Source organism: Mus musculus, chromosome 15 (assembly GCF_000001635.26).
Source record: "Mus musculus strain C57BL/6J chromosome 15, GRCm38.p6 C57BL/6J".
Taxonomy (NCBI): domain Eukaryota; kingdom Metazoa; phylum Chordata; class Mammalia; order Rodentia; family Muridae; genus Mus; species Mus musculus.
The window spans coordinates 102,189,461-102,215,635 of NC_000081.6; the positions used below are offsets into that span (position 1 = coordinate 102,189,461).

The following is a 26,175-nucleotide window of genomic DNA, read 5'->3' on the forward strand; positions in this document are numbered from 1 at the left end:
TTTTTTAAGGTTGCATGTATTCCAAGCTGGCCTCCAACCTGATTGGTATCCAACGACGACTTCTGAACCACTCACTTCCTGCATCTACCTCTGAAGGGCTGGGCTTATAGGAATGAGCCACTATGCCCAGTGGCTCATTCTGGGACTCGGACCCAAGGCTTTGCATATGCAAGGCAAGCAACCTACCAACTGAGCTCTATCCATCCGTACCCAAGTACCCCTAACCCCCTTCTCTCTAGACAGAGACCTCAGCATAGCCCAAGCCTGCCTTAAAACTAAAATCCTCCTGCTTCCCTGTGATTTGGCAGGCCTATGTTGTCAAGCCTCCTCTGTGCTGGTTTCTGAAGTCAAAGGAGGCCATGCTGAGAAATCCCTGAGTTACACAACCACAATCTTTGCCATCCAGGCTAGGAAGACATAGCCCTGCTCTGCTGGACACATCTATGCAACAATGACAGTCCAGGGCCTGGTAGACCCTGACCCTAGGTGTGCTCAGAACTCAAAACAGGAGTCCCAGGAGGCTGAAGTCTGGGGAGACCTGTGAGGGGTTGGAGCTGAGACGAGACTGGACAGGAGAAACAGCAGGTAAGGCGAGGTGAGAAGCACCAGGAGTAGAAAGGCGGCGGCAGCGACCATGAGCCAAATGGGGATGAGCAAGGCTGGTCCTGACTCAGGCAGAACTGACCGGCTGGGATACAGGAGCAAAGGTGAGTGACTTATGGCAAGTCTTGACCTAGGAATCTAATTTTACCCTGCAGAAAGTCACCAAAGGACTCTGTAGCAAGTCGTATCATTAAACTGATGCTGAGAGCTAGGTGTGTTGGTTCAAGCCTGCAACCACAACTGGAAGCAGAGGCAGGAGGATCACAGCAAGTCCCAGGCCAGTTTTAGCACTATATACAAAGTCCCTGACTTGAAAAGACAAAAACAAAACAAGAATAGAATGGGAAGGATGAGCTAGGTGGTGGCCTACCCCTTCAATCCCAGGACTTGGGAGGCAGAGGCAAGCCGGTCTCTGAGTTCAAGGCCAGTCTGGTCTGGTCTACGGAGTGAGTTCTAAGATAGTGCTACATGGAGAAACCTTGCCTCCAAAATAATAAGAATGGGAAAGGTGGTTCAGTGGGTAGAGTCACCTTCTAATGAACCTGACAGTAGGTGTTTGATTCCTGGGACCCACATGCGGGCTGAGAGAACCAACCCCCACAAGTTGTCCTCTGGCCTCCACACTTGCACCAAGCCACATGCACACATGTACAAAAGAAAATAAATAACGAGAAATGTAATTTTAAAAACTAATTTTTAAAAATGGATGCTTTAGGCCAGCGGTGGTGGTGCTCACCTTTAACCCCAGCACTCAGGAAGCAGACACAGGCGGATCTCTAAGCTTGAGGGAAGCCTGGACTAGAGTGAGTTCTATGACAGCCAAAGCTACACAGAGAAACCCTGGCTTCAATCAATGCTTTCAGCTGGATGTGTGTGTACCTACTACTATAATCCCAGTGCTTAGGAGGTTCAGGCAGAAGTATCACTGCAAGTCTGAGGCTAGCCTGCGGCACATAGTGAGTTTGAAGCCAGCCTAAAGTACATAGGAAGCACCTGTCTTTAAAGGAGGGGAGGGGAGGGGAGGGGAGAGGAGGGGAGGGGAGGGGAGGGGAGGGGAGGGGAGGGGAGGGGAGGGGAGGGGAGGGGAGGGGAGGGGGAGGGGAGGGTAGGGGAGGGGATAAAGCTAATGTCCAAGAGAGGCAGGTTTTTACTGGCTGGATGCAGGAAAATTGACAGGCAAGGGGCCAACCCCCCTGAATAAGGGCAGGCAGAAGAAACCAGGTTTGGTCATTCTCTGGTCATACACAAGATGCTTACAAAATCTCTGTTGAAGGAAATGGAAGAATCAAAGTTGACCCTGGAGTTCCAGGCCTTGGTGACTGAAAAAAATGATATGCCCCAGGACAATTATGGATGCAAGAGGAAAGAGCTGAGTGAGAGCTGATGAAGGACCGCCTACAGGTGTTCATCCAAGTGGAGGGCCCACAAGTGGGAACAGCCTGAGACCCACAAATGGGGACAGCCTGGCTAGAGCCAGCCAGAGATGCTATGGGAGGCAGGGAGGCCACCTCAAGATCCCAGGGAGCTGATTTTTTGTGGTACTCAGAGGAAGGGGTGAGGAGAGAGGCCGACAGACGCTGAGGTCGAAGGAGCCCCAGGAGAGGGCGAGTGGATCTGGAATACAACCACCTTCCTGAGAGGAACTGCTCAAACACAATCTACTGTCAGCACTCACTGGCCTCACTGGCTAGAGACTCGGATCCAAGGGATGCTTAGATGTTTTATGAGTACACTCAGTCTGGGGAGGTGGGAGCACTGGCCGGGATGTGGGAGGGAGGGTCAGTCCTTCACAGGCACCGGGCTAGCTCCCCTGCCCCAACAGTGGCGAAGAGTACAAAGGTCGAGAGACTAATTAAACAAGCAAACTGGGCTAGGGTGGCCATCAGAGCTTGCCTACCACACGGAAGACCCAGCAAAAGCAAACAAAAACATGGGCCCTACTCCATGACTTACCGTACACCACCTTCTGCACTTAAAATGCACTGCTCACCCTCACACTTGTTCAGGGTAAGTCTACAAGCCTTATAGAGGGAGCTGAGTTTCAAAGATACACGGCACCTGTCCGGGTTACACAACCAGTTCTGTGGCCCAGTTCATGGCTCCCAGTGTCCAGCTGGGCTACTCTCCTGCCTCCTATCCCATCATGCGTAATTATTGACAGCTGAAGCCTTATCTCTTTCTCTTCTGCCTTATTTTTCCAGATTAAACGTTCTGCTGTTGTGATGTCAGTGGCCTTCTGATGAAGGAGATATGGCAAATGTGTGTTTATTCCACTGTGTCTCAGGGGATGAACTCAGGGACCACGAATTTATAGAGTGATGCCAGTTTGGAAGGCTGTGATTTTTCCACAGGCAGCTGCAGCAGGCACGGTGCATTTGTGAGGAAATGCAGGCTGCTGCACTGGGGGTTTTCCCCAGGCGGAGTCTGTGGTAGGAGAGCACAACTGTGGAAAGGAGACTATCAGAAAGACACTGATTGAAACAAGGGACCATGCAATTGAAGTTGAACAAGGGAAGTTAAGGAAAAGAGGAAGAAGCTGTTCTGAGGAACTCATGGACTGGAGATGCTGTGCAGACTTGGCCCTGCAATGTTGGCGTCCCTCAGTCAGGGCTGGCGTCCTCCTGATTCGCCTCAGCAGTCTGTCTCAGAAAGACCAGATGAAAATCTGCATGGCCCTCACTCTTCCCACCCCACACCCATCTAGTAGGTAGCAGCCATTCCAACCCTCTTCTAAAGAAACAGAAGGCTTGTTCTCCGAAGAAATGGGAACACCAGAGCCATTTCTGGGATGTAAGAACATCAGAAAGGTAGACTGGACACTGTCTTGACACAGGAAAAGGCGACCCTTGCCCCTAGTTGTCAGGCATCAACTTTCCAGGGTCAGAGCCTGGAGATTATCTCTCTGAAGAAACAAAATCCAGAGAAAAGATTCACCCTTGGGGCTGGAGGTGGGGCTTGATGGCATAGCTGGCCTCGCTTGCACGGGACCTCTGTTTGCCAACAAAAGAAAGCACAGGCCTTTCCTATCAGTGATAAAAGCAGAGAAAGCTCACCCCCCCCCCCTTACCCTGCACCCAGAATCTCAGTCTGTTTACTCAGTCACCAGTGAGCACGGACACTGGAAAGGGAAGAGAACTCAAAACCACAAAAACCACGGTGGATGGAAGACAAGAAGTCAAGTCCACCACAGACATGGCTTTGTTTGGCTTTATAGTATTTTCAAAACTTTAAAAATTAGGGACTGAGCTAGGAATGGTGGTTCATACCTTTAATCTCAGCACTAGGGAAGCTGAGGCAGGAGGATTTTTGTCAGTTCAAGGCTAGCCTGGTTTACATACTAAGTTCCAGGATAGGCAGACCTTAGTAGAGACTCTCTGTATATATTTTAAAAAAAGCAATACTCTGTCTCAAAAATATACACGACTATAACAAAACATCTGTTTCCCAGCCTGGTCCTGTTCTTTACAGCTTTTACAGCTCACTCCAGTGCATACAAGGAATCGATTTATCGGTTCCTTGGATGTCCTTTCAGAGTTTTACTGCAAATACAAATGCGAACATATTTTTTTTCCCCTTTTTACACAAGAGGCACAAAATCATTCTACAATTTTTTTTTCTCCACAAATAAAACATGGGTAATCTTATTTAGTATGTATGGAAACTCCTCGTTGTTCTTTAATATAATGGCTTTATGGAGATATAACTTACACACCACAGAGCACAGCCCTTTATCCAGGGGTTTTAGTATAACCACAAGCTTGTGCAATCACCACCACTACCCAACTCAAGGACATTTTCTCATCCCAGGAATAAACTCATCTGGCTCCTGCCTCCAAAACCTCTGGCGACCTCAAATCTACTTTCCATCGCGACAGATTTGCTTGTGCTGGGCAGGTCCTAAAAAGCACACAACAGAAGCTGGTGAGATGGCTCACTGGTTGAGAGTGTGTGCACTGCTCTTCATTCAGAGGACCCAGGTTTGGTCCCTAGCGCCCACTTCAGACAGCTCACAGCTACTTTGTAACTCTGCTCCCTCTTCTGCATGCACCCACAATCTTCCTTTTTAGCTTTATTTTTATGTACATTGATGTTTTGCCTGCCTGTGTGTCTGTGTGAGGGTATTAGATCCCCTAGAGCTGGAGTTACAGGCAGTAGTGAGCTGCCATGTGGGTGCTGGAAATTGAACCCAGGTCCTCTGGAGGAGCAGCTGATGTTCTTAACTGCTAAGCCATCTCTCCAGCCCCCACCCTTCTTTAAAGAAGCATATAATATGTGGGGGTTTGCGACTGGCTTCTTTTACTTAGCACATTGCTTTCAAGGCTCATCCTTGCTGTATGTAGCATGAACTAGCATTTCACTCCTTTTCATGGCGGGATCCTGCTCTTTGTAGATGTATACTGCACTTCATCTGGCCATTTGTAAGTTCTTGATATTTCAGTCATTTGTGACTTGGCTCTGATAGGCAGTGCTGCTATGAACGTTTATGTACAAGTTTTTGTGTGGGCCTGTGTTTTCAACTCCGCTGAGTACACTCTTAGTGGTAAAACTGCTGAGTCACACACTAACTTTGTTTTACCTTTTGAGGAACTGCCAAATTGTTTTCCAAAATAGTTACTATTTTACAGTTCCCACCAATAATATCTGAGGACACCAGGTGTTCTGCACCTTTGCAGAAGCTTGTTACTGACTGCCTTCTTTGCCACAGCCATCTGCACGTTTGACGGGGGCCAACACTTAAAAAACTTGTTCCAGTATATAAAAATGTTGGACTAGCAAAATGGCTCAGTGGGTTAAAGGTTTGCCACCAAGCCTGACCACCTGACCGTGATCTCTGGACTCCATGTAGTAGATGTAAAGAATTGACTCTCAATGAGAAGTTGTTTTCTGACTTCTATACACATACACACACTCATTCTTCATTCTCTCTCTCTTTCTCTCTCTCTCACACACACACACACATATACACACACACTTATTCTCTCTCTCACACACACACATACACACACACACACATATATATACACACACACTTATTCTCTCTCTCACACATACACACACATATATACACACACTTATTCTCTCTCACACACACACATATATATATACACTAATACACACTCTCTCACACACATGCACACACTCATACTCACACATAGACATATATGATGCACATATAACACACATGATACACACATACATACATTCTCACACACAGATATACAAACTCACAAAAATTTACACACATACTCATACTCATACATAGACAGGCACACAGAGACACACTCATCCATACATGATGAGTAAACATAATTTTTAAAATGTCCTACAGTGCCTTTAGTCCCAGCACTTGGGAGGCAAAGGCAGGCAGATTTCCGAGTTCGAGGCCAGCCTGGTCTACAGAGAGTTCCAGGACAAACAGGCCTACACAGAGAAACCCTGTCTCGAAAAACAAAATATAAATAAAATGTCCTTCAGGGCCAGTAAGATGGCTTAGCAGATAAAAATGCCTGGCACCAAGCCTGATGACCTGAATCTGACCCCAGGAATCCAAGGTGGAAGGAAAGACTTGATTTGCAGAAGTTGTTCTCTGATCTTCTTCATCTGTGTACCACAGCAAATACGTGTGCATATACACAGGCACATACACTAAGGAAATAAATATAATTAAGGTTTTTGTTTTTTGTTTTTGAAGCAGGGTTTCTCTGTGTATCCCAGGCTGTCATGGGAACTCACTCTGTAGACCAGGCTGGCCTGGAACTGAGAGAGACCTGCCTGCTACTTCTGGGACCAAAGGTATGTGCCACCACTGCCCAGCTAAGAATTGCATTTCTTCATTATCTTAGTAAATGTCCATGCCCTTAGCTTCAGCAAGACAGAATGACACCCAACTTCTGAATTTGAGGAGTAAAAATATCCCAGGGTCTAGATGTATAGCTCAGCCCTACAGTGGTTTCCTACTACGTATGAGGTACTGACTTGACTACAAGAACACCACACCACACACACACACACACACACACACACACACACACACACACAGGTATCTCAGTATGGTTTTTATGTAAGTGAATAGTCAATTTCTCTGAAGCAATGACACACTTCAAAATCGCACTGCCCCATGATAGCAGAACAGAGTCTTCTATTTGTCTGCTTTATGAATTGGGGTTGTGCTGCGTGGCCCTGGATGCTCCTGCACTCATGAATTTAAGCAGTCTTCCTGCCTCAGCTTTGCGAGCACTGGGCCTTTAGGTGCATACTCCTGCCCTCAGTTTCGCCTTCTTTCCTTTCTGTAGTCCTGGGTAGAACACAGGGCCTTGTGGATCCCTGACAAGCATCCTACAACCTTAGCACAGCTTAAGAGACTTAAGACTCACGCAATTCCAGTATTTATAGTTGAGGCAGGAGGATTGCCGTAAGTCTCTGGGTAGCCCAGACCAAAGGGTGGGTTCCAGGCCAGCCTAGTTTATATAGTGACACTTTTTCCTCAAAAAAAAAAAAAAAAAAAAAAAAAAAAAGGGGATTCCTCTCCATGGTTTATAGGGTTTATACTAATGGTGCGGTCCCCTAAAGCACTGAGGCTCATGCCCGTACTCCAAAAGCCTGACTGAAAGAATCACCTCAAAACAAAGTGCTGAGGAACTCAGGCCTGCTTCAAAGCTTTGGCTCAAAGTTGGCATGTGGCACATCTGCTCCTATGTCACTGACCAGTGAGGCTCGTGCCGGGCTCCCAGCTTCTGGGTGAGCGTGTGTCCCTCCTATACAAGGGCAAGCCAGGACAGAGGGTGCAGAGGGTTATTGCTGGGCACGGACCCTTTAGACTCTTTGTGTGGTTGCAGCAGGTCTGCCCTGCCCTGGCTCTTCCGCCTGCAGCCAGGTAAGTCTGACGCCCTGGTCTAAAGGTTTCCCCACTTCTTCTTCAAGGACATCTCTCAGTTGTGCTCTCGTTTCTTCAATCCTTGTCCTCCCCCCTTCTTCATATGTTATGTTGCTCGAACTCCTGTAACACGTCCCCTTTAGCACCTCCTCTTTGCAGTCAACTTCCAGAAGTTCTATTTTGCTTAACTTCCTTTCCTCTTGATCCCCTCAGCATACCACCCCGTAGTTCCTACCTTCAAGACTGCCATGAAGTTTCTTGCCTCCAAACTGAATGGATTCAGTTCATCCATATCCTTCATGAGCATCTGACAGCCGTTATTTATCAGTCTGTCTGTCTCACCATACACAGCTGGGCTCCCTCACCTACATCCCCATCTATCCCTATGCATTTTTCTTTTCTTTATTTGGTTTTCAATACAGGGTTTCTTTGTGTAGCCTTGCTGGCCTTGAACTAGCTCTGTAGACCAGGCTGGCCTCAAACTCAGAGATCTACCTGGGTTGGGGGTGGAGGGCACATGTGTTCATGGTACCCATAACATCTAAGTATCCAAAGAATCTAGAGTTTTAAATTCCCAGAAACTTGGAATTACAGGTGATGTGGGTTATGGGAACTGAACCTGGGCAAATCCTTGGCATTTTTCCACCCACTGTGCACTTTTTAAAAAGACTGGAAGAGACTTCAAAATATTTCTGTGGTGTTGGAATGAATCTTAGGTGATTCGGAATCTGTGTTTATACATCTCTAATCTTTAGCATGATCTGTGCTCATGAGTGCTCTTGTAGAAGGCAATGTGCAGGGTCTCCCCCTATCGCTCTCCACCTTACTTCCTGAGACAGACTCTAACAGAGGTCGGAACTCCATGTCTCAGGTACACTGGATGGACAGCAAGTCACCAGAATCAACCTGCCTGTCACTGCGTCTGGCTTATGGGTGGTGCTGGGGATGTGAATTCAGTCCCCAAGTTTGCACAGTAGGCTCATTCACTAAGCCATGGCCCTAGCAGTCCTAACTCACCTTTGTTGTGACAAATAACCCCACAAAAACCAACCAACTTTATTTGTCTTACAATTCCAGTTTGTAGTCCATCATTTGGGGGGTAGGATCTGATGAATCTAATCATGTTACATTCACAGGCAGGAGCTGACATATACAGGGGTCTGGAGAGTTGGCTCCATTGTTAAAACTACCAGCTGATCTTCCAGGAGACTAGGGTTAGATTCCCAGCACCCAAATAGACTGTAACTATAGACCCAAGAGATCCAGGTCCCTCCTTTGGCCTCCTCAGGCACTGTCTGCATATGCTACACATACATACGTGCAGGCAAAGCACCCATACACATACAATTAAGTTTAAAAAAAGAAAAGAGTAGGCAGAAATAAATGCACACTTCTACCTGCATGCTCACTACCCAGCTAGCCCTCTATCTATCTATCTCTTATACAGTCCAGGGTTCCCAGCCTGAGAAATGGTACCCCCCCCAAAACACACACACACACACAGTTGCCTGGGTGAAGGAAGTACCTCACAGATGTGTCCACAAGCCAATATGATTTACACAACTCCTCAAAGAAGACTCGTTATGGCTCATTAACAAAGACGATCATCAGTGTTCTCCTTCACGTTATACAATTATCTCACATTATATACACCATTAAAATAAAAGTTACTTTAAAACAAGAAGGGACTGAGAAGGTTCTGAGTGTGATACTGCAAACCTTTTCAGATCTCTGTGAGTTCAAGACCAGCTTGGTCTATATGTACGTTCCAGGTCAACCAGGGCTGCATAGTGAGACCCCCATCTCCCAAAAAAAAAAAAAAATCAACCAACCAACCAATAAATAAATAAATAAATAAAAGCTAAGAAGGAGCTGGGGATATTAGTTTTGTGATAGGCAAGGTCCTCCATTCAATCCCCAGCACCACAAAACAAAAACAAAAATTCCGAATTACATACACTGCCAGGCTCCAGGAAATGTCCCTTGTACATCACTCTATTTCCCAACTTCTTTATTCAGCCTCATCAAAGGTCTAAGGGATGGCAAAGGGAGCCAGACAGCTTGTTTCTATTATGCAACCCGTGCTGGCCCTCAAGAGAATGGGTTCAGCTTGTTCAGCAAACATTGACTGTCTATGTCTGCCGCTTGACTGGCAACTGCCCCAGGGACTGTGTTTGTCCTGTGGGTTCCAACTAGCAGGCAGCAGAGGAACCCAGGTCCAGACTGAAGGCGGAAGCATGTAATGGAGCAGGCACACACTCCAGGGAGGCTCTGCTGTAGAGTCTGAACCCCTGCCCAGTCCACACACTCAGGTGAAGCCACACGCTTTCACACTTATCAGGCACACACTCATCAGGCACACACTCATCAGGGTCATCACTGCAGCATCTGCTTATGTGATGGAGAAAGTCTGAAAGAGGCTGAGTTAGGGACCTTGCACCAGAGAAGCCCTGCCTGAGGGCAAAGAGATCAGGACAGTACCTCCAAAAGTTCTTTCAACTAGGCTTAGTGTTAGAAAATGAACCAACTGTGTCCCTCAAAATGGCTCAGCAGGTAAAGCCACTTGCTCTCAAGCCAAGTGACGAGAGCTCTTCCATCCCTGGACCCACCCACATGATAGAAGGGGAAAACAGACCCTCAAAAGTTGTTCTCTGGCAATGCATGTGGCACCTGTCTTTAATCCCAGCATTTGGGAGGCAGAGGCAGGAAAAACTCTGTGAGTTCAAGGCCAGCCTGATCTACAAAGAGTTCCAGGACAGCCAGGCCTGCATAGATACATCACGCTGGAGAAAAAAATAAAAAGCTATGCTCTGACCTCTACATGGACATATATGTACCCATACACACAAGTACATACAAAATAAATATACATGTTTTAGGGCTGGAGAGATGGCTTGGTGGTTAAGAGCACCAACTGCTCTTCCGGAGGTCCTGAGCTCAATTCTCAGCAACCACATGGTGGCTCACAACCACCTGTAATAGGAGCTGGTGTGTCTAAAGACAGCTACAGTGTACTCATATACATGAAAGAAAGAAAGAAAGAAAGAAAGAAAGAAAGAGGGGGCTGGCGAGATGGCTCAGTGGTTAAGAGCGCCGACTGCTCTTCTGAAGGTCCCGAGTTCAAATCCCAGCAACCACATGGTGGCTCACAACCATCCATAACGAAATCTGATGCCCTCTTCTGGAGTGTCTGAAGACAGCTACAGTGTACTTACATATAATAAATAAATCTTTAAAAAAAAAAAAAAAAAGAAAGAAAGAAAGAAAGAAAGAGAGAGAGAGAGAGAGAGAGAGAAAAGAAAGGAAGGAAGAAAGAAATCTTTTTAAAAATATACATGTGTTAAAGAAAAGAAGTTTGAAATCTGGCATATAGCTGTGCTTCATGGCACAATGGTTTCAAACTTCAACGCCATGATTAAAATTGGGGGTCGGCGGTGGGGTGGGGGTGGGGGGCAGAAGAATTTGGCGGCTGGAAGAAAGGCTCAGTATACTTATTGTTCTTGCAGAGGACCCAGGTACAGGGCCATCCGTAACTCCAGTTCATGGGATCCCACGCCCTCCACTGCACGCATATTATGCACATACACACAAGCAGGGGAAACATCCGTATGCTTACATTACACACATGAATAAAAAAACAAAAATAACCCTTCAAAATATTTACACAGTCACATTTCACATTTACTCACAGAGTCTGCGTAAGTGCAGGAAGACAGCCACATAAAGATGTCCAGGCAACCCAAGCTGGGCTCACACTCACCTTGTAGCTGAGGATTAGCTTTTAAGTTTCAGATGCTCCTGCGGCTCCCTCCCAGCTCAAATCACACCTTCACTAGGAACTGCTGCCTGGGTGGGGTTTGTTTTATTTGTTTAATTTTGTTTTTCCACCTTGGGGCAGTCTCACTGTGCTGTTCTGGCTTGTGAATTCCTGGGTTCAGGTGAGTCTCATGCTTCAACCTCCTGGGCAGCTGAGGCTACAGGTCTGGATCATCTCACGCAGCTTTTGTTACGAAACAATTCTTAAAATGTGAACTCACTTAGGTATCTATCATGGACTATCTGCTGGGTTTGAAACCCAATACTCCAGGGTGAGGCAGGAGGAATGTAAGAGACTTTGAAGCCAGTGTGAGCTACAGAGTAAGAACCTATTTCAAACAAAAACAGAAAATAAAATACAGTGTATAGTACATTTTAGGTGACAAAAAAAAAAGTATGAACACAGAAAAAGTGTCTCATTGTACTGAGTTCACCAAACCAATAAGACCTGGGGAGTAGTAGAGAATAGTAGAACACTCAGGGGCTGGGGCTGGAGAAATGGCTCAGCGGTTAAGAGCACTGGCTGCTCTTCCAGAGGTCCTGAGTTTAATTCCCAGCAACCACATAGTGGCTCACCATCTGTAATGGGATCCAATGCCTTCTTCTTGTGTGTCTGAAGACAGTGATGGTGTAACTCATATACATAAAATAACGAAATCTTAAAAAAAAAAAAAACAACTCAGTAGCTGACAGCTTGTCTAACATGAGCCAGACCATGAATTCCAACAAGTCCCACTATCAAAAATATAACAACAGGGACTAGAGAGCTGGCTCAGCAGTTGAGAGCACTGGCTGCTCTTCCAAAGGACCTAGGTTCAATTCCCAGCACCCTTGTGGTGGCTCATATTGTTACTTCAGGTGGCCCATAAGCATCAGTAACTCCATTCTAAGTATATTCCACACCCTTGCCTGGCCTCTAAGGGTACCAGGCACTCAAGTGTTACACAGACATACACGTAAGCAACACATGCATACACACATAAAAACAAAAAATTTAAATATCTAGTAATAAGAAACAATAACAAGAGTGATTATCTTCAAGAGCTTGGCTAGAAGAAAAAATTATGTAGTTTTGTATTCTATAGACTGGCAATGGATTAGGTGGTTCTTTGTTTTCTAAAGATTGTGGGGGCTGGAGAGATGGCTCAGTGGTTCAAATCCCAGCAACCACATGGTGGCTCACAACCATCCGTAATGAGATCTGACTTCCTCTTCTGGAGTGTCCAAAGACAGCTAGAGTATACTTACATATGATAAATAAATAAATCTTTAAAATAAATAAACAAACAAACAAATAAATAAATAAAGTTTGTGTATCTCTAGCTGGTAGAACTTGCTATGTATACCAGGTTGGCCTTAAACTCACAGGGATTGGCCTGCTCTGCCTTTCAGGTGCTGGGATTAAAGATATTTGTCACACTCCCCTGCTTTTTTTTTTTGTTTTTTGTTTTGTTTTTTTATTTTTCCAAGACAGGGTTTCTCTGTGTAGCCCTGGCTGTCCTGGAACTCACTCTGTAGACCAGGCTGGCCTCGAACTCAGAAATCCACCTGCCTCTGCCTCCCAAGTGCTGGGATTAAAGGTGTGTGCCAACAACACCCGGCTACACTCCCTTGCTTAAGCTAATGTTTAAAACTGTATGATTGTTTCTGATGTGACTCTGTCCATGCAAGTTCAAGAGCCTGTACACACCTGGACTGCTTATTCCTTTAGAAGCAAGGTCTCTTCCCCAACCTGGGGCTCTAATTTTCTCAGTTAAGGTGGAATCCAGCAAGTCCAGGGGATTCTCCAGTCTCCACCTTTGTCAGAGCAGGCTTGTTAACCTGGAAAACAGAATCCAAACTCTGGTCCTAGTTTCCCAGCAAGCACTCTTAACAGCTGGGTCATCTCTTCAGGTCCCTACATTTGTTTTAAAAACATTCCTGGTGACATGTCTCTCCATTTTATGTCAGTTTCAGAATGACCCTAAGGGAAATGGAACTTACTTTAGTGGTGTAAAAGGTACAGGACTGTGGTTAGGAATCCATATGCTTTTTGGATAGTGTCTTACTGTCACTTAAACTCACCAGACAGCAGTTAGAATAGAAACTGGGACTTAAGTGGAATTCACGTTTCCTTCTGCCAAGTGTGCACTTAGAATAGTCCTATCTTTTAGCAGAACTCCTCTCTAATGCTACAAGTGGGGCGCTAGTATTCGAGGATAGGCTCAAATTTCCAAAGGGGGCCTGGCCCAGAGGACAACACGCACTTCCAAATCTCCAACAAGACTAGTCCACTGAAGGGAAAAAAGGCCTTTTCTTGAAAGGAAGCCTAGTTTGGCTAGGTCAAGACTGCGGGGCCGGAGCACGTTTGCCTTGGCTATTGAGGGAACTCACTGAGACTCACATGCAGATTGTGGTTTAGTGTGTACCGCAGGACTGCGCAACGGCTCAACTCTCCTCCCAGCTGACCTCAGTCTGCAGGTCTGCACCCCACAGCAGCAGGCACCGGAAAAACAGACCTCACCAAGCTTTAAAAAAAAGATCAGAGGTACGAACTGTCCCGGCTTCTACCTGGGGCGTCAGGAGAGAGACGGAGATTCTGCAAGAATCAACCAGCGCACCTAGCGAACCTTCTCAAAGAACACTCAGTACCTAAAGGTTCCCTAAAGGTTCCAGGCGAGCCTGGGAGCTGCCCTCAGTGAAGATGGCGGCCGGGGCGCTCGCGCGCCACGGCGCAGGCGCCGCCCTTCGCACCACCCTCCTCCGGTCCTCCGGGCCGTCCCCCTCCCGCTCGCCAGCTGCAGCTCTCCGCGCGTCCCCAGCCTCACCCCTTTTCGGAGGGCCCCCCCTCCTGTCCCGGCTCCGGAGCCCGGAAGTGGATGTGGCCGCTTGGCAAAGAGGGGGAGGGGGACGGAGAAGTGCTTCCGGGGAAACGGGCCCCGGGTTGGTGTTTGTAAACTTGCCTCGGTCCCGACGCGGGGAGCGGCGGCCGCGGGCTTGGCACGGGGTGCCTGGGGCCTGGAGGGGGCGCCGCGCGGCGGAGGAGACGGCGGGAGGCCGCGCCAGGCAGGTAGGCGCGCGCCGCGGGGAGGCAGCGTCGAGCGGGCGGGCGAGCGGGCGGACAGCAGCTCGCAGGCCGTGGGGCGCCGCGCGCGAGGGGGGAGGGGAGCGCGGCGGAGGAGGGGCGCGCGGCGGAGGGAGGGGGCGCGAGGGGAGGGCCGCCGCCGCCCCGCCCCCCACCGCCCCGCCGGGAGAGGGGGCCTTGCCCGGGAAGGGGGGGGGAAGCGCGGGCGCGAGCACGCAGGTCGCGCGCGGCTCGGCGCTCCCGGGGCTGCGCGCTGCGGCTGCCTGCAGAGCGCGCGCACACACGCCCGCCCTCCGCCTCCGCGGCGGCGAATTTACGAACCTTCGGGCGGACTCCGAGCGACGCTCACGTGCGGGCACTGCCAGCCACCCCGGCGCTCGGCGGAGGCCTCCCGAGCTTCCTTCCAACACAGTTCTGCCCTCGTCTGTGGAGTGCCAGCTTTGCAGGCCGGCCCACTCCGCACAAAAGCCCCAAAGGGCCTCCGCCCCCTTCTTCCGTTCCTAAGATGGCAAATCCCAGCTCTTACTCTCTTGGCAGATCCTCTCTATAGGAGGCCCAACTTACTTTTGCTCCCGTTGGCTGCTCTTTCGGCCCAGGAGGCCAGTTTCTTCTACTGACCTAGAAAGAAAGCTCTCGACTCATGTCCTCCTTTTGAGCTTCAGAACGCCCAGCAAAATAAGTTGAGGGAGCTTCGATCGTTGTTTGGCCTGAAGATGTTACACCTAAGGGCCTCATCTCCCTTTCTGGTTTCAGGTTTCTGGAACAGACCTAGAGCTTCACCAAGAGAATTCAACTTGGAAACCAAGACTGGTAGACTCTCGTTTCTTCCGACAAGAGGCAGAAGTCAGAGAGAGACTGCGGATTCTTGGGACACCTGTTTTCCTTTTGGAGGACACCGAGTTCTTTGAGAAGACAGTTCAATATGGCAAAGGAACTGAAAGAACGGGGAGGAGCCGTTACTGTGATTTGGTGACGGTTCTTCAGACAACCAGTGTCTTAAGGAAAACTGGGACAGAGAACTTCTGAACTTTTTGGGTTCGTTAAGTGAGAAGTCAGCATGGCTCAGGTAAAAAGCTCTCGAGTCCTCCTTCAAGACCGTTCACTGGGAAGCCTCTTTGCAGTGTCACCCTTGAATTCTGCCTTAGCCAACAGTATTGACCATCCCCAGTGAGCCGAGCTCTGTATTAAGCGCCAGGGGGAGATCTAGAGGAAGGAAAGGAGACAGGCCACAGCCCCTGCCTTCAGGGAGCTTCCAGTCAAATGAAGGAGGTAGGCTATATATCACGTCACAGGCACTGATGGGCCATTGGCAAAGCACCTTGTACCCGGTGTACTTTTGGTACGTGAAGTACTCGGGCATAAGGGAGTGTATAGTCTGGTGAATGCTTCATTTGTTTTTTTTTCCCAACAGGAATTTTATTGAGCTCCTGTTACATGCACGGCATTGTGTTTGGAATACAAAGATGAATAAGATTGCCCTTGTCCCCAGTAAGCTCCCAGGCTAGTTGGGGGGAGGGGGAGGGATGACGGCAAGACAGTCTGTTATTTATTATTTTTATATTCACGGTGCCCTGCGTGATAGCTGGCTGGTACTAGAGACTCTGAATCAGTTGACTAAAGGAGTTCTCAGTGATAGAAGGATTGTGACTGCGTGGTGGTACCTCTGCCTGGATGGGGGGGGGGGGGGGGAAGGAAGCCTGCAGGTAGCATAGGATTTTGCTAGAGAAGTCAACAGAGAAGGGCACTCAGACAGAGGGAGGGGCTTAGAGGGATGGGACACCACTGGATGGTTTGGTGGGTAGTTAAGGAGCAAAGGATTACAAATGGGGGATCATTAGATGGGGTTAGGTAACGAAGGATGGGGGGTTACTTCCTAGAGAAGTCAGTGGAATGTGGTCCAAGGGCTTTTTGTGCTTTTCCTAAGGAGTTAGACATTATTATCCAGGGAGTGGGGAGTCCCCGAAGAATGTTAAACTCCAAAGTAATGTGGTCCAGAAGATAGCTGTTTTTGTGAAGGTGGCAGATGGTTTGGAAGGACCAGAGGGACGGAGGGACCGTTGTAGTCTTCTGAATGGAGAGCCGTGCGCTTCTCTGAGCTTTCTCTGAGGAAACCAGTCTCACCAGGACGGCAGCCTGAGTGTAGAGGGGTTGGCTTTCTTCCAAGTGCTGCAGCATGCCTCTGGGTCTCTTCCTTTGTCTGTCTGCAGCGTACTCCACAGCATCGTGCTCACTGTTCTGAAAGGGTTGGTTGCTTCTGCCAAGCATTGACTTTGTGCTTGACACTAAGCATTTTACATCCCTCTCTCATTCTCCTTGGCCCTGTGAGGGTAGGCACTCTGATTGGTGTTTCACATTGGAGCGAAACAAGGCTTCAAAGATGGAGAGACTTGGCCAGAATTGCACAGCCCAAACAGCAAAACTAAGATTTTTAACTTCAGAGTTCATGGAAGTGAGAGAACGGATCCGAAGGCACACTGATCATCCAAGAGAGTAGTTTTACTAATCTGGGAGTTTGTTGACCGACTAGTTCTTTAAAAGACTTTCTTGAGTAAGAGCAATGCATACTCTGGAGTGCCGGCTCGATAGTAGGTTAGAGGATTGTGGTTGTAAAAGGCGGTTGGTTGTGTCTTAAGGCACCCCTGTTGAATTAACTTTTTTAACTTTATTTAGCACCTAAAAATGGCCTAAAGGGGGTGGGGGTAGCCAAGTGTGGTGCCACATACTAATCTCAGCACTCAGGAGGCAAAGGCAGGTGGATCTCTTGAGTTCGAGGCCAGTCTGTACTATAGAGTGAGTTTCAGGACAACCAGAGCTACACAGAGGAACCTTATCTTGAAAAACCTAAAAAAAAAAAAATGGCCAAAGTGGTTCAAAGAAACTGTATATTCGACAGGCATGGTGGTGCACGCCTTTGATTCCAGCACTTGGGAGGCAGAGGCAGGCGGATTTCTGAGTTCGAGGCCAGCCTGGTCTACAAAGTGAGTTCCAGGACAGCCAGGGCTACACAGAGAAACCCTGTCTCAAAAGAAAAAAAAAAAAGAAAAAAGAAAGAAAAGAAAAGAAACTGTATACTCAATTCCAGAATCTAGAGATTTTATTTGCTGTAGGTGACAGCACTTAAGGAATTTAAAATCTAAAGTGAGAAATAGCCTAAAAGCAAATGTAGTTGGCGCCAGCAAGTCTACTTGTCTGAAGTAGGCTTTGAATTCAAGCACTGCTGTGGCCTGGCACTCACTGTTTAGTAAGCCCTTCCAGAGGACCCATATCAGTCCCTCACAGCTGACTACAGCTCCAGGAGATCTGATGCCCTCTCCTGTTCTCCCTGGGCACCTTACCCACATGGGGCATGGACGCATACACACACACACACACACACACACACACACACACACACACACAAAATAATAAAAATAAATCTTACAGAAACAGAAGAGGGGGTCAGCGAGATGGTTCCACAGATGAAGCATCTTGCTGTCAGCCTGATAGCGGGAATTAGATCTCAGAAGCCACATGGTGGAATGATGGACCGACTCCTCAAGTGGTCCTTGGACCTCTTAGTAAAAATAAGAGAGTTTGGAAGGAAGACATTGCCCTAGGAATCTCCGATCTCAGTGGGTCAGGCAGACAGATGTCATACATACCTCCTACAGTTAAAGCTCAGAAATGCCTTAGGTAATGTGTAACCCCACACACTGTTTGGTAACCACGAGGGTTGATGCTGCTTGATTAACTTGATCTGTGCTTCATTGCCTAAGGAATGCCAAGGGGGGAGTAGCTCCTGGTGAGACAGTGAGAAAGGGCTTGAAGGAAGCAAAGTGTGTCTGTGAGGGAGTCTCTTCCCTGAAGAGAAGCGAGTTGTGGCTGGGTGTAGGTGTAGGTCTGTTGAGGATGGCAGCCTGTCTCTCTGCCCTACCCTGCCAGGAGACCTGACACCTCATCTCCTTTCAACTTAGGCAAGTCTTCTGGCTTGTGAAGGCCTAGCAGGTGTGAGTTTGGTTCCCACTGCAGCCAGCAAGAAGATGATGCTGAGCCAGATTGCCAGCAAGCAGGCTGAAAACGGCGAGCGGGCAGGTAGCCCTGATGTGCTGAGGTGCTCCAGTCAGGTACAGCACTTGAGTCCGTTGTGGTGCTCTGGGTTTGGGCGGCCCCAGCTCTCTGCATAGAGGCACCAAGCTGTGGCTCCTCTGGCTTTGCCTTGATTCTTCTGTTTAGGGAAGTGGGGAACTGGGATCCAGCTGGGAAGCAAGGAGTACGGGTATCTGGAGAGCCGAGGAAAGTTCTTGTGGTACCTGCAGACTCTTACTTAGACCAGGAGAGGGAAAGAGGAAGTTGATGCGTGGAGAGGAAGCAGGTGGTTTATCTCCTTTGCAAACTGTTTATCAAGAGACTGTGTTTGGTTTCACATTTTATATTCCCAGATGGACTGTAAGCCTAGATTTGATTTGTCTTCAAAGGGCCACCGAAAAGACAGTGATAAATCCCGCAACCGCAAAGAGGATGACAGCTTGGCTGAGGCCTCTCATTCAAAAAAGACTGTTAAAAAGGCAGGTAATGGGGAAGCCCCAGACTCGTGCAGTTTGGTAATGGGGATCTTCCCTGGTGAATCTGAGGCCACTCTGACAGTTGCCGTCCACTCTTGCTGAACATTCTTGGTGCAGGTGGGAAGCGTGGCTTATGTTCTTGGAGCGGGGCAGGTGAACCCCAGCTCACTCACGCTGTTTTGTTGGCTGTGGCAAGACAGCTGGTTCATCGACCCCATCTTCCTCCCTTCACGGCTCTTAGCTCAAGGGGTGTGACAGGTGACAGCACCGCCTTCCACAGTATCAGAAAGGTTCTCAGGTTCTCGGTCCGGCAGCTGTAATTGGTCCCAGAGTAGAATCGTCTCTGGGAAGAGGACAGAGACACCCACATGACATGCCTGATTGTTGCCCCCAGGTGGTGGTAGTGGAACAAAATGGCTCTTTTCAAGTAAAGATTCCCAAAAATTTTATTTGTGAACACTGCTTTGGAGCCTTTCGGAGCAGTTACCACCTCAAGAGGCACGTCCTAATCCACACTGGTGAGTCTGCTGTGTTCCGCACGTCCACACTGGTGAGTCTCTGCTCTGTTCAGACTCGAGTTCAGATGGGAGAAGAATCTGAAGCCTGTATTCCCACTGGCTTTGTTTTCCAGGAGAGTATTAGACGTGGAGGCAGAGAGGTTGCATGGCTCTGTTTGGTGTCACTGAGACCAGCAGTTTTATGTGTTTATGGTCACTAGGTGTCTGGACGACAGCTGAGATGTGTAGTCCCTGCTGTCAGTTCTCTTGGTGCTCACTTCTTTTTGCCCTTGGACCAGGTGAGAAACCATTTGAGTGTGATGTCTGTGATATGCGTTTCATCCAGAAGTACCATCTCGAACGCCACAAGCGGGTACACAGTGGCGAAAAGCCTTACCAGTGTGAACGATGTCATCAGGTAAGCTCCCCGTCACCCCCCTGGGACAATAGGGCCAGCCCCTTCCTGACTGACAGAGACCTCGTCAGTGCAGTTAGCACCTCAGAAAGAGACACAACTCTGGCCTTAGGGACCTCATCATGGGGAATGCTTATTAGCAGATCCTAGTAATGTCATTTGTTTGAGATTTGGTTTGGTTTTTGTTGTTTTGGATTTTTGTTTGTTTGCAGGGTCTGACTATATAACTCTGGCTGTCTGGAACTCACTATGTAGATCAGGCTGGCATCAAACAGAGATCATTTCTTGAGTACCTATTCAATGCCAGGCACTGTGAGAACAAATTTGACATAAAATTCAAAGAGTGCTGGACATGGTGGGGTTTTTTGGGTTTTTGTTGTTGTTGTTGTTGCTGCTGTTATTTGTTTTGTTTAGAGACAGGGTTTCTCTGTGTAGCTTTGGCTGTCCTGGAACTCACTCTGTAGACCAAGCTGGCCTCGAACTCAGAATTCTGTCTGCCTCTGCCTCCCGAGTGCTGGGAGAAACAGCATGCACCACCACCCAGCTGCTGGGAGTGTTTAATCTTTTTTTTTTTTAAGGTATTTTTCTCATTTACATTTCCAATGCTATCCCAAAAGTCCCCCATACCCTCCCCCGAACTCCTCTACCCACCCACTCCCACTTTTTGGCCCTGACGTTCCCCTGTACTGGGGCATATAAAGTTTGCGTGTCCAATGGGCCTCTCTTTCCAGTGATGGCCAACTAGGCCATCTTTTGATACATAAGCAGCTAGAGTTAAGAGCTTTGGGGTACTGGTTAGTTCATAATGTTCCATCTATAGGGTTGCAGATCCCATTAGCTCCTTGGGTACTTTCTCTAGCTCCTCCATTGGGGGCCCTGTGATCCATCCAATAGTTTAATCTCATATTATCTCCTTAGGGTGGCTGGGATACCCTCATTTCATGTAATGGGGAAATTGAATTTGAGGGACATTTAAGTTCCCTGAGAAACGGCAGATAAGAGTAGAGTTTGAGTTTAGTCCAACTTCAAAGCTCCTGCACCTTGGAGGGAGAGATGTAATCTTTGCCATTGGGTCCGGTGTCTGATCTGAGAGTGTAGGGACGAGACCGAGGCAGACAAGGACAGCTAATGAGAGGTGGTGGTAACTAACTCCTGCATGCTCTGCTCAGCCTTTCCACACTGAGCCTTCAGCTTGCTAGGACGAGTGCTGCTGCTGCTGCTCCTCCTCCTCCTCCTCCTCCTCCTCCTCCTCCTGATCCTCCTGATGGCGTCGTGAGGCCGTAACCCAGCTTACCACAGACATCCTCTCCTGCCATAGAAAGTCTGAGCCCAGCCTGGGCTGTGTGAGCTCATCACAGTGCCAAAGATGAAAGAGTGGAATGCCACAAAGGAGCAGAGTTTGGTAGCACATGCTATAATCCCAACACTCAGGAGGCAGAGCAAGAGGGTCACAAGTTCTCGGCCAGCCTTGATTAAATAGCAAGGCTGGTCTCACAGAGACATGAGGGATGTCTCTTACTTGCCGTTTTCCGCCCTGTCGTGTTCATGCCTGAAGATGAGTCTGTGATGAGTGAGAGAGAGGCTGGTGGGGTGAGGGCTTTCCAGGCTTGTCCTCCTGAGGGAGATCTCCAGCGAAGCAGCTACACTGTGTTGGCTGCTTGTAACCTGTTCCCTCTGGTGAATAGACAGGTTCAGGGCTGTTAGGTAATTTGCCTCATGTCATGTGACTAAGTGATACACCCAGCATGTGAAGGCCAGGCCCTCTGGCACCAGCACCGGCAGTGGTGGCACCTGCTGTTGATGGTGGTGATGATGGTGGTGTTTCGGATAATGATTGTTGTGATGGCAGTGATAATGATGATGATGGTGGTGTTGCCTTAACATTTATTATTATGTATGCGTAGTAAGGCACAAACATGGAGGGCACAGGACAGCTTTTGGAAATTTGTTCTCTCCTTATGTTGCTTCTAGGGATCAAACTCAAGGTCATCAGGCTGAGCAACGAGGGGCTTGCTTGACCTGCTGAGGCATCTCAGCATTCTCCCTCCTTCCAGATTTTTTTTTTCTTTTTCTTTTTCTTTTCTTTTTCTTTTTTTTTTTTTTTTGGTTTTTCGAGACAGGGTTTCTCTGTGTAGCCTTGGCTGTCCTAGAATTCACTTTGTAGACCAGGCTGGCCTCGAACTCAGAAATCCACCTTCCTCTGCCTCCCGAGTGCTGGGATTAAAGGCGTGCACCACCACACCCGACCGTTCTTTTTTTTTTTTTAATTGGATATTTTCTTTATTTACATATCAAATGTTATCCCCCTTCCCTGGTTTCCCCTCCGGAAAAACACCCTCCCCCCACCCCGTACCCCCTACCCCTGCTCACCAACCCACCCACTCCCCTTCCTGGCCCTGGCATTCCCCCACACTGGGGCATAGAGCCTTCCTAGGACAAAGGGCCTCTCCTCCCATTGATGTCCCACAAGGCCATCCTATGCTACATATGCAGCTGGAGCCATGAGTCCCACCATGTGTGCTCTTTGGTTGATGGTTTAGTCCCAGAGAGCTCTGGGGGTACTGCCTAGTTTATATTGTTGTTCCTCCTATGGGGCTGCAGACTCCTTCAGCTCCTTGGGTACTTTCTCTAGCTCCTCCATTGGGGATCCTATGCTCAGTCCAATGGGTGGCTGTGAACATCCACCTCTGTATTCGTCAAGCACTGGCAGAGCCTCTCAGGAGACAGCTATTTCAGGCTCCTGTCAGCAAGCCTCCCTCCCATTGTTAAGATAGGGTCTTAAGTAATTCACAGCGGCTTCCAGCTTGCCACGTAGCCAAGGATGACCTTGAACTTCTGCTCTTCCTGCCTTCAGCTCCCAGGTGCTGGGATTGCAGGTGTATGCCACCATGCTCAGTTTATAGAGTTAGGGGTGGGGTTGGAGGTGGGGGTCAAGTCCGGGGCTTCCTGTGTATGTATGGCAAGCAGTCTGCCGACTGAGCTGCATCCCCGGCCCCTTGAACCAGAGTTTGGTTCTTTTTGTTTGTTTGTTTATTTGAGGCAGAGTCTCTCTAACTATCCCTGGCTGTATTACATACAACTCATTATGTAGACCAGGCTAGCTTTAAACTCACAGTTACGTACCTATCTCTGCCTCCTGAGTTCTGGGATCACAGGCATTTGACACAATGCCTAGCACAAACAAGCTTTAGCTTTCCTATCCACTGCGTGTTTCTGCTGTGTAGATGCTAAGGGAACAGTAACACAGTGTATGTCCCCTCTGAGACAGGAACTTACTAACATGAGACTGAGTTTCTCTTAGTGACTTAATCCTCTCTCTCCACAGTGTTTTTCTCGGACAGACCGATTACTCAGACACAAACGGATGTGCCAAGGATGCCAGTCCAAGACTTCTGAAGGGCAGTTTTCTCTATAGGCACAAGGGGCCCTAGGTGGTGGGAGTGCTGAGGAGAGTCTCTGGAAGAGCATAGCCCTGTGTTCTGACGGTCCCACCACCACTCCCTCTGAACCTGTCCCCCTTCCTAGAGGACCAGCCCCAGGTTAGCAGAAGAGCGTCTGAGGACATCGGCTCCAAAGCCCCAACTCTGTAACCAGTCTGAGGCTATGAGTATCCCAGGGACACCTGCAGCATTCTTGGGCAAGGGAGCTGGTCCTTGAACCTCAGCTGAGATGAGGTGGGGACTCAAAGGTGCAGGACCAAGACTGAAATGTTCCCACAACCTTGGACTGGAACTGGCAGCTAAAATGGAAAGGACCGGGGAGGGGTTTTTGTTGGTTCTGCTTTTGTTTTTGTTTATCCAAAAGCAATTTAAACAGGTAAACCGGGGATACAGGTAATGTGGAGGGGACAGTCCTGAAGCACATCAAGGACTGTGGCTGGCCTGGCCATGTCTGTCACCACAGTCCCTCGGTGTTCCACAGCCCGCCTATTTGAAAGCAAATAGGAAGGGGGCTGGCAGCTGGGCTTCCTTGGACTTCTTATACACTGTGAAGACAAAAGGAGAAACTGGGAAGGACAGACGTGGGCTGGACAAGAAGCGTAGGCATACCTTTTCTTATCTCCTCAAGAAGAGCGGTGTTGTGTCACGGGTGTTCCCATGGTTTGTGTGGCACTGGGGCCTGATGGGATCAGCTCAAGTGCCTTGTGGAGGACTTGGGTTCCGTAGCCCATTTGGCTCTTTTTTCTGGGAAGTTGGTCTTGGTTGTGGTTTGTGGCTACCTCGCTTGTCCTTGACTCTAGAACCCAGGCACAGTTGAGCAGGGGGTTGTGGGTATCAGAGTATGCTGTCCTTTTGTGTCCTCTTAGAACAAGGATAGTCCAAAGTTTTGTTAACTATGAGAAAAACAGAAATTGGGACAGTCCTTATGGGACTTGTGTGATGGAGCCCTCTCCCTGTCAGAATCCTCTGCCTGTTCAAGTAGAGGAGATGGAGGTCTGGTCTGGTCTGGTCTTCAGTCTCAGAGAACCGACCTTGGCTCCCTCCTGATAGCATCCCTGCAGAGTGGGGGGGGGGGGGTGCTTCAGAGGAAGGATTGCAGGAAGACACCTAATGTCTGCTTTATTCTTGACCTTACTCTGTTATAACACCCTTCTATCTTGTCTACCCCTGGAAAGGTGATTGGATTAGTGTGTGTGTCTGATTTGTGAATGCTTGTGTTTCTTTGCTTGGAAGGGGTGAAAATTGTTGACTGAAATTCATTCGGCCACCAACTTGGAGGACAGAAAAACGTAGGGCAGCCTTCCCACCCAGACCTGAAGGACGTCTGCCTCCCTTGTTCTTGCTGAGAACAGGGGAACAGAGGGGCTTGTTTCAGAAGAATGTTGAGGGTTTTTTCTCATTGTTGTTAGGTTGATTTAACCGTGTACTGATCAGAGTGTTTCTAAGCCAGGGCTTCTGAACATGTACTTTCTAAAGTGAGATAACTTCTGCTAAAGAAAGGATTCTTAAGGGAGACCTTGGGGTTTCATTGAGCACTCCAGGACCCCTGAGGCCTACTTCAGGTGTAATCTTTGGGTTACACCTGAGCACACAACTCCAGCTGTGGGTAGGAATCTGAGCTGGCCGCCTCCAGGAAGAAGTTTTGACTTGCAAATGAGAGCCAGGCAGCAACCTACCTTAAGACCTCTTCCAGTGTATTGGGAGATGGTCCACCACAACTTAAGGGGAGAAGGGAGAATGTCTCAGCCTTCAGTTTTCCTCTGATAGCACCTGAGAGGAGGTCTGAAGAGGACAGCCTGCCGTGTGTTCTGGCTCCCTGCTGTCCCTCTAACGTGCTGTAAAGCCTGCGCCTCTGACCTTCGTCCGCCGTGTGGCCCCTGGGCATCCATGTTCGTGATGCACAGACCCTTTGCTGTTAGAGGGTTCTGCTGGGCTGGGATTTTTCTGTCACTGGGAAAGAGGATACGCTGAGAAAGATATCCTCCCAGAAATGCTTTTGAAAGTGGAATCCCTCCCTGCCACTCGTAGATGATCTGTTCGTGCTGAAAGTTGGCAGAGTGGCCTGTGCCTCTGCAAGTATGAATGTGTTTCCTGGGTCAGAGCAGGCCCTGCAGACAGTGGCGTTCTGCCTAGGTGGGAGCTGAGAGAAGTGAGAGAGAACTGGATGTGTACAGACAGCCCACCCAGAACCACACTGCCAAGGCCAGGTGTGAGAGGCTCAGAAGCTGGCAGTGGGTAAGGACAGACAGGCTCTGGGGTGGAGAGTAATACAACAGCCAAGAGCCTGGGCAGAAGCCACATCTCTACCCTGGGGGAATGCACAGACAGCTGCAAAGGCTCCTGAGCCTGATGCCCCCCTCTGCTGGGGTGGGTTGTTAGCACTGGACAGATGTCTCAGGTGTGTGTAGAAGGGGAAATGAGAAGGTGGGTGCTCAGACATCAGAATGTGGATGTGGGTTTGGTAGGGAGAGTAATACCGGTCCTTGGATGGACTCCTGCACCAGGCCGTCCCATCCCACCCTTGCTGGTGCCTGCCCTTCCCATCCGTCCCTGACAGCCTCTTGTCATTTAGCTACTGATTGTACTTCATGGCTTGACATAGAGGGTTAGAGAAGTGGGGTGACCACACTTTGAGCCCTCTCCCCAGGTTCCTTCTGCCCCTGCTGTGGCCCTGGGCTTTTATCTTCAATTCCCCTCCTACCGTGCTCCATTTTTTTTTAAATATACTTATTTTGCTATGGGGGAGGGGAACTATCAAATGGACAAGATTACTTTTAATGTAGTTTTTATAAGATGTTATAAACTTGTATCTTTTTACCATTAAAGTGCAGTGTATGTTCCTTCGTGACATATTTAGGATATTTAAATAAAAAGGATGGCGCTTTTCTACATTCCATGTCCTCTTTGAGAAGACTTGATTTGTTG

At 48.6% G+C, this 26,175-nt stretch overlaps 2 protein-coding genes across 49 annotated transcripts in view; one reads left to right on the top strand and one right to left on the bottom strand.

The window, feature by feature from the left end:
• Csad (cysteine sulfinic acid decarboxylase) overlaps positions 1-15,592 on the bottom strand; it is a 28,056-nt gene extending 12,464 nt beyond the window's left edge. For 4 of the 35 annotated variants that reach the window (XM_030248587.1, XM_011245638.2, XM_030248577.1 and 1 more), the window contains exon 1: positions 14,236-14,490. The gene's annotated coding sequence lies outside the window, so the exon portion shown is untranslated. Of the gene's footprint in view, positions 1-11,237; positions 11,623-12,983; positions 13,115-13,676; positions 13,801-14,235; positions 14,503-14,678 lie in introns of those variants that run through there. The other 31 variants (XM_030248586.1, XM_030248582.1, XM_030248576.1 and 28 more) reach the window with 23 other exon arrangements.
• Positions 14,046-26,150, top strand: Zfp740 (zinc finger protein 740). Of its 14 annotated transcripts, none has more exons than NM_001289691.1 (8): positions 14,185-14,342; positions 15,111-15,626; positions 15,769-15,845; positions 18,311-18,460; positions 18,812-18,901; positions 19,293-19,416; positions 19,695-19,813; positions 23,136-26,150. In NM_001289691.1, the coding sequence occupies exons 4-8, from the start codon at positions 18,377-18,379 to the stop codon at positions 23,223-23,225; spliced, it is 507 nt and encodes a 168-aa protein (NP_001276620.1). In that variant the 5' UTR covers positions 14,185-14,342; positions 15,111-15,626; positions 15,769-15,845; positions 18,311-18,376; the 3' UTR covers positions 23,226-26,150. The 14 variants fall into 14 exon arrangements, with proteins under 14 accessions (XP_030104593.1, XP_006521394.1, NP_001276620.1 ...); XM_030248734.1 differs by having other exon boundaries at positions 14,252-14,342; positions 18,776-18,901; positions 23,136-26,146; XM_017316741.1 differs by having other exon boundaries at positions 14,252-14,342; positions 15,111-15,423; positions 18,776-18,901; positions 23,136-26,146.
• Positions 26,151-26,175: the final 25 nt, after the last annotated feature.